This window comes from Neolamprologus multifasciatus, chromosome 3, assembly GCF_963576455.1.
Source record: "Neolamprologus multifasciatus chromosome 3, fNeoMul1.2, whole genome shotgun sequence".
Lineage (NCBI taxonomy): Eukaryota > Metazoa > Chordata > Actinopteri > Cichliformes > Cichlidae > Neolamprologus > Neolamprologus multifasciatus.
Genome location: NC_140441.1, coordinates 35584085 through 35597767, shown reverse-complemented (window position 1 = coordinate 35597767; position 13683 = coordinate 35584085). Strand labels below are relative to the sequence as shown.

The following is a 13683-nucleotide window of genomic DNA, read 5'->3' as shown; positions in this document are numbered from 1 at the left end:
GAATTGTGGTGGTGATCTTTGGATCACTGAAATTAAATCACAATGATGAAGGTTTCTGCCAGGCAAATACATCAGATTAAGAGAGCAGCTGCTAAAAGGCCATTAAAAAGCAGCAAACACATATTTTAAGTTGCAGGTGCCTCTGCAGCCCCGCGAACGTCAAGCTGTAGGATCCTCCAGAGACTTGCAGTTATGCATAAACCTTCTATTCGGCCACCCCTAACCAATGCTCACAAGCAGAAACGGCTGCAGTGGGCCCAGAACTACATGAAGACTAATTTTCAAACAGTCTTGTTCACTGATGAGTGCCGTGCAACCCTGGATGGTCCAGATGGATGCAGTGGTGGATGGTTGGTGGACGGCCATGATGTCCCAACAAGGCTGCGTCGTCAGCAGGGAGATGGTGGAGTCATGTTTTGGGCCGGAATCACGGGAAAAGAGCTGATCGGTCCCTTTAGGGTCCCTGAAGGTGTGAAAATGACCTCTGCAAAGTATGACTGACCACTTTCTTTAATGGTACAAAAAGAAGAACAGTGCTTTCCGCAACAAAATCATCTTCATGCAAAACAATGCACCATCTCAAGCTGCAAGGAATACCTCTACATCATTGGCTGCTATCGGCATAAAAGGAGAGAAACTCATGGTGTGGCCCCCATTCTCCCCTAACCTCAATTCTATTAAGAACCTTTGGAGCATTCAAGCAAGCAAAACAGGTGGGAGGCAGTTCACATCCAAACAGCAGCTCCGGGAGGCTATTCTAACATCCTGCAAAGACATTCAAGCAGAAACTTCCCAAAAACTCAAAAGTTCCATGGGTGCAAGAACTGTGAAACTGCTATCAAATAAGCGGTCCTAAGTTAATATGTAACTTGACCTGTTAAGATGTTTCTGATTGAAATATCTTGTGATTTCAATAAATATGGTCTACTAATGCTGCAGATTCAATAAATGACCATTTTTAATTCTCTACAACCTATAAAATGTTTTGAAACTCTGTGTGCGTAATAATTTGGAACTGTGCCTTTTAAGTTTTTTATTTTTGAAAAACATACTGTTTTCATTGGGAGATTTGTTCAGTAACATTTAAATTATACTCTAATGGTCGATGACTCAAAAATTATGCTGACTGTCATTTGAATCACTATTTAGGAAAATCAGAGAAAAATACCATTTGCATAATAATTTGAAATGCAGTGTAAAGACTAATAATCAGTACTGATTAGTTTTTATTTTTTGTTTATTTGTGCTTCATAAAGTACATAAAGTTCTCAACTGACTCAAATAACATCAAGTGAGCCTTTGAAAACTGTTCAAAAGGAAGAAATGTAAAAGCATTTTACAAAAATAATCGGAAGACGTCAAAATGGAGAGAAAGGGAAGAGACCACACCTTGTCCAACTATCATTGATTAAAAGCTTAAAATGCTAAACAAGAAAACTCAGACTCAAATCCACTGATTTATCCAAAAAGAGAAAGTACAAAGTGAACTCGTCAGCGACACAAAGACATGGAAAAGTTGCCAAATACTTTTCTGCACATCATGCATGATGTAAGTCACATCCCTCTTGAATCTTCTTCTGTTTTTCATGTTTTTACTGAAAAATTCTGCTTCTTTACTTCATCTTGTTTCAACAATAGAACCAGTACAAATTCAGTAAAACCTGAAAGTCCACTTCTCAACAACTAATTTGTCTAATGGAAGTTTCATACAGATCCATTTAAACTGTTGTTCACAGTAACAAATGTTTCAGTGTAGAGTTACTGACTGATAACCAGTGTCTTAAAAAAAAAGAGTGATCAAAGTTTGTCCTGAAGTAAGAGCTGAACATCTGGTTCAAACATCACAGAGCAGAAACAAAGAGTAAAACTGTTAAAGGAGGAGATAAAAAATAAAACTTACAGTTTCTTCACACAGAGACACGAACAACAAGCTCCACAGTTGGATATTAAACAGGGACACACAGGTGAGCTGCTTACAGGAAGGAGGTGGGACTCAGGGTTTTAATAGTTTTGCAATTTTCATTAGTTTTTATTTTTATTTAGTTTTGACTTCAGATTTTCAATTTTATATCAGTTTTAATTAGTTTTTGCCAATTGTTTGCTAGTTTAGTTTAGTTTTTATTTTTTGAAAATCCTTAGTTTCAGTTTAGTTTTGATTAGTTTCAGTTATAGTTTTAGTTGTGTTTGCAATAATTAAGTGTAACAAAAATCCCAGTTTCATCATATCAGTCATTCTCTTCTGCTTATCCTTGGGTATGTTGCTATTCCAGCTACCATACCCTGCACCCTGGACAGGTCGCCTGTCTGTCGCAGGGCTAACATGCAGAGACAGACAACTCACATTCCCACCTATGGGTTCTTTAAATAAATAAATAAAGGCAGATGAACAACCATTGATACCAGGCAACTATAAAACGTATATCTTGGCCCCAATGAGACTATTAACTCTTGCAGCACCGGGTGTTCGTAATTTTGGTTCAAGTGAATTGATAAACTTTTTGAAAGCAATTGACTCACACAGTTATGTAGATATCCCCGTCCTGTTGTCTCGGGATGTATCACACTGCCTTGCCTGAGGTTAGCTTCTGTTTTCTGGGGATGAGGGTTGAGTGTGCTCCCTTACCTTCTCAAGGTAAGCTAGGTTAGCCTTCTTGTGTGAGCTTTTCAAGTGCACTTTAAGGTTTGTGGGATTTTTTTCCCTTTAGAAATGTCCCTCATAATTTGTCTCTTTCCACTACAAGACACTTGCTTTATCCAAAACACAGTCATATTCAAAGTAATCCCAAATTGGACTCTGGCGCTTTCTTCCGACTTTTCCTGACATGATTCTGCACGTAGACGGACGGAGCAGCAACACAGACGACTCGACTAACGTACTGCCACCTGCTGGCATAATGAGACACAGCAAGAAAAAAATCTGGAAACTAAACTTCATTTTCACCCTTGACTCTTGTATGACACGCACACATCAACGAAAACTAAACACATTTTTGCTATAAATTCAGTTAATTTTAGTTAGTTTTGTGAACACTCATTCCAGTTTTAGTTAGTTTTCCTTTTTTTGTTTTTATTTTTATTTCCGTTAACGAAAATGTTTTTTCACTTCTAGTTTTCGTTATTTCGTTAGTTTTCGTTAACGATAATAACCTTGGTGGGACTCCACCTGAAGCAGGACAGGTGGGAGGGGCTAAGCTCTGTGTGTGTTGATGCTGTAACATTTAAAAATATGTTGTCTGACTGCTCAGACTAAATCTAGTCAGAGTAAAGTTTGCATGCTGACGTGTGAGTACACGAAACCTTGTTGAAGCTGCAGGTGTGAACAGACTAATCACAGATCGTCTATCACACACTGTTCGCTTTGCTTGGAATATAAAAGCTTCAAATGTTCAGCATGTTTCTCTGGATTACTTAATATATTATCATGCTTTTTACAACTACACGAATGTACTATTGCTGTGTGATTTATTACTGTTACTGAAGGTCCCGTAGTAAAGGGACCTCTGGCTAATGCGTCGGGTTCTGTGTCGGGCTCGTAGCCGAAAAATAGCTTTACTTTGTTGCCTGGGTCAACTTTGCTTGCGAGAGACAGAGAGAGGCGTTGAAAGGCTGCTCCAACGGAACTTATTGTTTCAGAGGAAAACACGAACACGGTGTAGAGTCGAGTCTTAATAGCTACTTATAACTGGGCTCATCAAGCAGGCTTCTTGGCTGCAGTGGTTATTATTATATTTACATACTACCAGCTCCTATTTTTGCTCGATGACAACTCCACTTTTCCACCATCCTTTTTCTCCCTCCTCTTGCTCACAGACACATAACGTGTATGGCAGCCCATTCTCAATGCAGCACAGACTACACTGCCCATGATGCTACATTCTTTAGAGCTATACCTGTAGCATTCTGCCTATTCGGTCTTTAAGTGATGACGTGACGAATTCTGCTTCTGGGCCCAAAGTAGTCTGCATTGCAAATGCAAAAACATTTTTTAAAACGTATGTCAAAGTGTAACCGACATGAAACTCCCCTGGGACAACAGATGGAGCGCTGGTGTTGTGCAGGATGTAGGATCTAGTAAAGATGCAGGAGGAGAACTGTACCGGTGAGTTAACAGCATATCACTGCATCACACACCAGGAGACGCTGTGTGGTAAAGTCCTAAAAATGGAGCATGTAATGAGCACCGTAACGCAGACCGAACATTTTATCTGGGCTAAAAGTTTAAATCACCGTCAATTTCAGTCTTTTATGTGGGAAATAGATTCAGAGTTTGCCGACATTCCTTATCATACAGAGGTCCGCTGACTGAGTTGGGGAAAAGTTCTCAACAGAGGTTTTGAGCTCAGCAAGGAAATCTGTCAGTTCATGGACATGGCATGTATGATGCGGCGAAGGCATTTCAAGTGAAGCTGTCACAAATGCACCAGTGCAACTTGCCTCACGTTCCCTGTTGCCAAGTAATGTAGAACAAAGTCGGCGCACTTTGCTCCGCTAACATCACTGTTTTATCCCTTGTTCTTCCTGTTTTGAAAAACCGTCTTTCTCACTGAACTGCTCACTAAACTAGAATTGTATTTGCTGGAAAATGACAGAAATATAATCTCATAATAATTATTACAAGAGCAGGTTGGGATGCATAATTGATAACAGGAAAATACACTGCTCGGTTACGTGAAATCATCATCAATGAATGTGGTAAAACAGAATCTACAGCTTTATCATTTGAGATGAATTTTTCCACACATCCACTCTTAGCTGTTTCTCTTGGCTCTCTTCCTCTTTGTCCTCCTCTCTCAATCCTTGTTAAATCTTACAGTGAATAAAAGACATGAACTGATCCACATCTGTTTATAACAATATTCAACCCCAGTCTGCACCTGGACACTCACGGGTAACATCATTTTGACTTGCTGTCACCTTGATCTGCAGCTATACCGGAAAAAAACACTGAAGCCCAATTCCATCAGAATAGGAAGAGAAATCTTTAACAAACTAAAATAATAAATTGCATCATCTCCTCACCTGGCGACTTGCAATATACCAGCAGACTAGTGGATCAATAGGTTCAAGTTAGCTATTCATTTCTAGTGGTTTAAAATACACCATCTACTGGTTTTATACATGATTTAGAGAACAAATAAAAATAAGCAGACACTTTATAAGTCACAGCAACGTCCCCGCACTATCAGAACAGTTTGAACTTTTGCTGTATTTCAGTTAAAGCGTGTTTTAAATTGGTGTCACTAATCTTCTTTCTGCCGTAACAACTAAAGTCTTATTAGTCAATCAATGACTGAATCAATGATTGTTTTTGACTACATCTTTTCTATTAAAAATAATGTTTGAGTTGTACAAGTTATTCTACAAATATTTAACTTAAATATAATATCTATGTTAAAGGATTCCTAGATCAGGAAGGTAAACGTTCCATGTTAAATTTAAATCAGGTATTTTTATCTCATAACAATGAGATATGGTGTAAGCTGTTGCTAACATATCAAAATATCATGTCGGAAACACTCTGGACTCGTCCAGGATTTGAACCCGGGCCCGCTCACACCCAAAGAGCTCACAGATGTTCGGTTACTTTGTCACTATGCTGACTAACTGTCTTTGATTTGTTGGAAACTGTGATATTTTGCACAAAATCCAACAGGCTTTAAATCAGAAAGGTAATCTTTCACATACACCGTAATAATGAAATCACCGTCCTCCACTGCTTTATGTTGGCAGGTTCTAAGTAGAGAGAGTCTGACTAGACGTTGTTACTGGGAAGTGGAGTCGAGAGGGAGAGGGGTTAAAGTTGCAGTCACATACGAGAATGAAGAACATCAGTGTAGATTTGAAATGAATGATAGAGGTGAAACACACCGTGGTGTAATAATCATTTATTACACATGGGCAATTCAGGATGTAATATAGATTCTAACTTGAAAGTTCCTCTTTGTAAATCAGGTTAAGATTAGTGGTACAGGTTGTATCACAGAGTCTCCTGGCCTCCCCTTCCTACCTTGTACTCATACATGAGTAGTAATATGTATGTGCTTTTATCACCCCCCCTGCCACCACCACCCACCAGCTCTTTTGCACTATTGTATTGTAGAGATGCTGTATGCTCCTCAGCACCCAAGCTTTACAGGGTTAAGGCTGATCGTTTATTTTTCTCAGTGTATGTAATGACAGGGAAAGTCTTATAGCTACCAGAGGGGTTGAAAACAGGAGGTTAAATCCTTACCCTCCAAAACTTCGAAGAGCGCACGACATGGTGTAAGGACTCCCCTGTTTTTTATACAGAGGAGCAACTGGAGTGGTTTGCAATGTCTGTTTAGCCAGGTTGATAACGCCATCAAGAGGGACAGACACAACACTGCGTACGAGGGTATTAGAAAATGCCTTGTTTTTGACTATTTAGCGTCAAAAACAAGGCATTTTCTAATATTCCTATAGAGGATGCAGCGCAACTGTGGGACCTCGCAGAGTCCCCACCAGCCGCTCTGCTAATCCAGACCCTGCCGACTGGTTCCCCCACTCCACAAGGCTCCACTGCAGACCCAACTGGATCAGACCTGTCTGAGGAAACAGTAATCAACATTAAACTCGCAACCCTCCACCTGCTGGAGATTGTGCTGAATGAGTATCAACAAGAGATAACGGGGATGTCCAAAACCATGGGCTGCATCTTCCTGAGGACGCATTTGTAGGCCGATTACATCACAGCCAGGCGACGAAGGCTGTCCAAAACTGTAGACTCCTCCAAATACAGCTGACAAATGCGTCCTTCATTCAAATGCAGCTGAGAACAGGTGAGTCTTCAACCTGGATTTAAATAAACTGAGTGTTTCAGCTGATCTGAGGATTTCTGGGAGTTTGTTCCAGATATATGGAGCATAAAAGCTGAATGCAGCTTCTCCATCTCTGGTTTTGACTCTGGGAACTGATAAAAAACCGGATCCAGATGACCTGAGGGATCTGGAAGGTTCATACTGGGTCAGGAGGTCACTGATGTATTTTGATCCTAAACCATTCAGAGCTTTATATGATAAGATACCTTTATTAGTCCCACAAGGGGAAATTTCATAATATATAGACCAGCATCAGAACTTTAAAGTCTATCCTCTGATGGACAGGCAGCCAGTGTAAAGACCTCAGAGCTGGACTGATGTGGTCCACTTTTTTGGACTCAAGCAGCAGAGTTCTGAATGAATATTGGGTGTGGGGGGAGATTACCATTTTATGACTAAGGATGTTGATAGAAACAGTTGGAAGTCACGCACACAGAGAGACACACATTCTCACACACTCACAAACACACATTCTCACATGCATACAGATGTTTACACATACACCCTCATAGTGCCTTGTCTTAGAACCATTTGGGGGGTTTTACGGTGGGAGGTGCTTTTGCTGTGATGTGTATTGTGTGAACTGTTTTCCCAATAAAAGGCAGCGAGAGGAGGCCGTCGTCGGGGTCAGTCTGCGGTAGGATTCAGAGTGCTTTCTGAGACACCGGCCGGGGATTCCCTTGCTAGCAAGTAAAAGATGTTCGTCTTGTTTTTGTCGTTAACGAGAATAAGTCCCTAAACTAGCGGGGCTTGTGGAAACACAGACCCAACATTGTCTGACTGATTTTTTAGGTAGACCTGTAAAGATGCTGTTACAGTAATCAAGCCTACTAAAGATGAATGCATGGACTAGTTTTTCCAGGTCCTGTTGAGACATCAGATCTTTTATCCTTGAAATATTCTTGAGGTGATAGTAAGCTTATTTTGTTTTTGTCTTAATGTGTTTTTCTAAGTTTAGGTCTGCGTCCATCACTACACCCAAATTTCTCGCCTGGTTTGTGGTTTTTAGGTGTATAGATTGAAGTTCTCTGGTGACCTGTAATTGTTTTTCTTTGGCTCCAAAGTCTATTACTTCAGTTTTGTTTTTCTTTAGCTGGAGAAAGTTTATTTTTTTCTTCTTTATAATCTTTCCCAGTGTGCGCATGTAAATGTTAAACAGAAGGGGTCCCAATATGGAACCTTGGGGAACTCCGCATGTGATACTTGTCTGCTCAGATGTGAAGTTACCTATTGATACAAAGTATTTCCTGTTTTCTAAGTATGTTTTGAACCAGTTTAGTACAGTTCCTGAAAGACCTGTCCAGTTCTCCAGTCGTTTGAGTAATATGTTGTGGTCAACTGTATCAAATGCTGCACTGAGATCCAGTAAAACTAAGACTGACATTGTTCCACTGTCTGTATTCAGACATATGTCATTGAACACCTTGGTCAGAACGGTTTCAGTGCTGTGGTTCTGTCTAAAACCTGACTGGAAGGAATCATAGAAGTTATTCTGTTTTAAGAAGTAATTGAGCTGTTGAGAAACTACTTTTTCAATGATCTTACTTAAAAATGGGAGATTTGAGATCGGCCTGTAGTTGTTCATTTGTGTCTTGTCAAGATTGTCCTTTTTCAGTATAGGTTTAATTGTTTTGTAATTAAGGTTTAATTACAGCAGTTTTTAGTTGTTCTAAAAACACACCTGACATTAAAGAAATGTTGACGATCTGTAACAGGTCTGATTCCAAAGTCTTTGAGACCTTTTTGAAAAAACTTGTTGGCAGGACATCTAAACAGCAAGAGGAGGAGTTCAGTTAACCTAAGATGTCCTCCAGGTCTTTGCTGTTAATAGGGTTTAAACTGTTTGATGGTGTTTAAACTGTTTTTCGGTGGACACAGTACATATTCTGGATCTGCTGTTGATGTACCAATTGTTTGTCTAATCTTTTCGATTTTGTCTCTGAAGAATTTGGCAAAGTCATTGCAGGCCATGGTCGAATGAAGTTCAGCTGCCACTGATACAGGAGGGTTTGTTAGCCTGTCAACTGTAGCAAATAGGACCCGAGGATTATGGCTGTTTTTGGTGATGATGTCAGAGAAGTAGGACCTCCTTGCACTCCTCAGTTGTAAATTATAATTGTGAAGTTTCTCTTTATAGATGTCATAATGAACCTAGAGGTTTGTTTTTCTCCATCTGCGCTCAGCTTTCTGACACTCTCTTTTTTTATTTTTCACCAGTGTGGAGTTTCTCCATGGAGACTTTTTCCTTCCAGAGATAACCTTCACCTTAATGGGAGCAATAGTGTCCATAACATTTAACATTTTAGCATTGAAGCTATTTACAAGCTCATTGACTGAACCTCTGGGTAGGTCAGAGGTTAATGGGAAGACCTGGTTAAATATCTCACTACTGTTTTGAGTTATACACCGTTTTGTGATCACTGCTGTTGACGTATTTGTGTGCTGAAATTTTACTTTCAAAGAAAACACAGTAATGATCAGACAGGCCCACATCAGACACAGTAACCTTTCAAATGCTCAGGCCCTTGGAGATCAGTAGGTCAACAGTACGGATGGGTACCGGTATCCGGTGCCATGATGGCACTGGTTCTGACATAAACGGTAGTAACCAGACCGAAAAGCAGCACATTTCGGTGCTTTATTTCGGTGCTTTTTTTTCCCTGAGATGTCACACACTTTGGATTCTAGCCAATCATTTTACCTTTGCAAGCGTAGTAGGCGGGCCCAGGTACGTAAGTCTTTTAGAGCAGAGCTACAGATTAAAAACACCCAAGGCGAAGCGGTCAAAAGTCTGGCTGTACTTCACAGCAAAAGATGCAAACAAATCAGATTGTAGCGGGAAAATGATTCTGTGAACCTTCCAGCAGATCTTTAGGAGTGCTCATCATTACATTGCATACTTCTCATTGCTCCTGTTCACTGTATTATTCCATTCTGTTCTATTCTGGTACATTGTATTAATGCATTACAGCACATACTGTTCAAATAGCAGCACTTCAGTTTTAAAATTAATAGCATAGAGTATGCAACATCATGTCAACTATATCATTAACAGATAATATTTTACATTCTCACTATCTCTCTTACACACACAAACTCACACACACAAAAGCTATGTCCCAATTCATAGGCTGCACACTTTGGAAGACCCGGCCTTCGTGGTCTGCGTGGGCCGGCTCCTTCGAAGACCGAGAAGGCCTTCTTGTTGCATACTCTATGCTGATGCAAACTCAGCAGCCTACAACAAGTGCTTTAAGGTGATACTTAATACTCTGCCCCATTCATGAGAATATCATCAGGTAAACTAGAGACAGTCTCTAATCTTTTATTCTCCATAGCAATAATACCGACAATTAATTCGCGACTGTTACTCTTGAACATTGGTGACAGCAAGTAAGAATGTCTGCCAAACTTATGGTAACGATTAAAACCACCTAAAGCTGCAAGTAACACAGTAATATCAGCACTAAAGAAAAAGTCTAATCAATCATCAAAGAAACCAAAAAAGTGGCAGCAGTGTTTTTACATTACTTACCATTTGCAGTGGAAGAGTACACTGACGGAATAAAACACGGGAGCCTTGTTTTCCTTACATGGCTAAACAAACACAAGATGAAGTGCCACCTGAATAAAGTCAGTCATTAACTAGACAACAAATGATGAGATGTCAAAATAGCACCCATAAAGTTTAACTAACAGGTGATGGTATGGTATGCAAAGAAGAAAAGCGCAACTGCAAGCTCAGTAACAATGATTACAGAGGGAAAAAACTGTAGACTAAAACACACATTTATCCAGTTTTCTGTAAATGACTTCTGTCTATTTAAGTTTAATGAACTCGGCAAAGACGCCATCAGATTCACAAAGCCAAAGTCCAGCATAGAGCGGCTGAGTGAATGTGGTCTGGACTCTGTGGAGGAGAGTCATGGTTTCAGAGACGCTGTAGAAAGACAGAATACCTGCTCTGTGATCCAGGTACACTCCTACTCTGGAGGACCGAGGACCTGAGAGGGGAGTTTGGACTTTGTTGTGCCAAAATTCATATTTGTTGATATAACACTTCAGTGACCACGATTTTTGATTGAATCCAAAAAAACACAAGTCTGATTTTCCTACTCTTCGGATATTCTTGTATGTGACTGCTACTTCAACTCCTTTTCCTCTCCACTCCACCTCCCAGTAATAACGTCCAGTCAGACTTTCTTTACTCAGGATCTGAAGCCATCCAGTAAATCTGTCTGGATGATCAGAATAGGATTGTTCTTCTTTGGTATACATAGCTTTTCTGTTCCCCTCAGATAATAACAGATGTCTGTTTGCTGTGTTTGGATCCAGTGTGATTTGACATGAATATTTTAAGAATCCAGCTCTGGTCTTTGGCTCTGGTGGTGACAGTAAAACGTCCACTTCAGTGACTGTCAGTGAGATGTTTGTCCATTCCTCTCTCAGAATGTCCTGTAGTTTATCTCTGGTCTCTGACACAGCTGCTGTCACATCCTCAAAGTAGCTCAGAGGACGAATATTGATGCTGGATGAGTGTGTAGACTCACTGAGTGCTGACAGTGAGGGGTAGTTGTGTAGAAACTGGTTGTGATCCTCTGTGTGTGAGAGCTGCTCCAGCTCGCCGTCTTTCCTCTTCAGCTCAGCGATCTCCTGCTCCAGCTTCTCCTGAAGCTCTTTGACTCGACTCACTTCAGTTTCCTGTTGGGATCTGACCTGCTGCTTCACATCAGAGCTTCTTTTCTGGATGAGACGGATCAGCTCAGTGAACATCTTCTCACTGTCCTCCACTGCTTTATCAGCAGAGCCATTGATGGCCTCCACCTCCTGTTGAAGCAGCTTCACATCTTTCTCTCGCTCCTGGATTCTCTGCTGGATGTTTAGTCGTCTCACCTCGAGCTCCTTCTGCTTCTCAGTCCTTTCTGCTGCAGCTGGGACTGTTTCATGGCCTTTATGTTCATCCATTGTGCAGAAATAACAGATACTCTGCTGATCAGTACGACAGAAAATCTTCATCACCTCATCATGACGAGAGCAGATGTTCTCCTGGAGCTTCTTGGAAAGGTCAACAAGTTTGTGTTTCTTTAATGGAGCTGCATCATAGTGAGGTTGGAGGTGTTTCTCACAGTAGGAGGCTGGACAAGATAAACAGGACTTGATGGCTTTCAGTTTCCTCCCAGTGCAGACATCACAGATCACATCTTTAGGTCCAGCATAGCAGTGATCAGCTGGAGCAGCTTGGAGTCCAGTCTTCTTCAGCTGCTCCACTAAAGCTGCTAACATGGTGCTTTTTTCTAGGACAGGCCTCGGTGTGAAAGTCTTCCTGCACTGAGGGCAGCTGTGGATTCCCTTCCTGTCCTCTTCATCAAAGTGGGTTTCGATACAGTTCATGCAGTAGCTGTGTCCGCAGGTTGTAGTTACCGGATCCTTCAGTAGATCCAAACAGATTGAACAAGAAAAGGTTTCTCGATCCAGCTGAACTCCTTGCTGTGCCATTTCTCTGTGCCAGTAACAGTGACGGTGTCAGTTTCTGTTCTGTAGAAATGAAACTAGCCTGAGGTCTGAACTAAATGTGTGTCTGCAGTGAACGGAGCCTGTCAGCCCTTAGATTTATATCTATATACATTAGAGGAGAGAATGAGGAAATGTGTACACAAAGAGTAGTTTCTGTGTTTAGAAGAGGAAGGAGTGATCAGTTTGTGAGTGATTCCAGGAATAGGAGCCCTTTAAAGTAGACACTGTGTTTTATACCCTTTTCTGTACAGAGCATAATTAACAGAGTTTTTGTGTGTGTGTGGGGGGGGGGGGGGATTTTTCTTGGAGTCTCTCTTTTGAAATGACTCCTTTTTCATTTTTACCTTTTTTTTCTGTTTTGTTTTGTAATCAGCTGTGTTTCAAAGGATTTTTGGACATTTTTCTTCTGAAAATTTTTATTTTCAAAGTCAAAAAATGGAGTTTAACAGTCTATCAAATGATCAAATGATTCAAACATCAATAAACATATAAGTAAGAAATAAAAACCAATACAGAGATTTCCTTTATGAAAAAAGCAATGAAAATGAAATTTTTATTATATTAATAATAATGAGTGAGGCGGTGAAACAGAGAAACAAAAACCTCACCTTATTGGACACTTTGTCATGATCCCTGGTTTTAAACTGAGTTGCTGAATTTCAGTTTCTTTTGTCACAGTGTTTTTAGTTTCTGATTATTGTTCAGATAGATTTCTGATTCCTGTTTTGATTTTGTTGTCATTCCAGTATCTTGAATTTAAATCCTTGTTGTGTTTGGCTTGTAGTTACAGTTTGGAGTTCAATGAGCTTGGATGGCTATTAAAGTGATTTTCTGTTCTAGTTGGTTTTTCAACTAAATTCACTTCTTTCTTTGAGGTTTCTGTTTCCCTTTCACTCTCTCTGTGTCTGTCTCGCCTTTCTGTTTCTTTGTGAATTAGGTCATTATAGTTTCCTATTGATTTTCATGTTTCATGTCTCTCTGTTTAAGTTATTTAATTATCTGTTTTACTTTTGTCTTGTGCCTTGCTTTGAGCTTTGCTTGCTTTAGTTTAATGCTGAATTAATTCTCAATGTGTTTTAGATGGTGTCTGCTCAGTCTTGCTCAGTGTCAGCATATATTCCTGTGAATTTGTCAGTATAAAACCTTTCATGACCTTTTACTCTCTACCATATTGTGAGTTTGGGATTTAGTTATTCTCACAACTTCTTCAACAGCAGAACTAGAGTATTTAAAAGTTGAATGGGAGGCAGAGCCTTCAGTTTTCAGGCCCCTCTTCTGTGGAACCAGCTTCCAGTTTGGATTCAGGAGACAGACACTATCTCTACTTTCA

General features: G+C 40.2%; 1 protein-coding gene across 1 annotated transcript; it reads right to left on the bottom strand.

The window, feature by feature from the left end:
* Nucleotides 1-10422: 10422 nt before the first annotated feature.
* On the bottom strand, nucleotides 10423-12350 carry LOC146522843 (tripartite motif-containing protein 16-like). Its single transcript, XM_085154068.1, has one exon. It carries the CDS (start codon nucleotides 12333-12335, stop codon nucleotides 10659-10661), a length of 1677 nt encoding a protein of 558 aa, XP_085010194.1. The 5' UTR covers nucleotides 12336-12350; the 3' UTR covers nucleotides 10423-10658.
* Between the last annotated feature and the right edge of the window lie 1333 nt (nucleotides 12351-13683).

Bases quoted from the DNA above. Each gene is read 5' to 3' on its own strand.
- LOC146522843 (XM_085154068.1), bottom strand. From the start codon at position 12,335: ATGGCACAGCAAGGAGTTCAGCTGGATCGAGAAACCTTTTCTTGTTCA.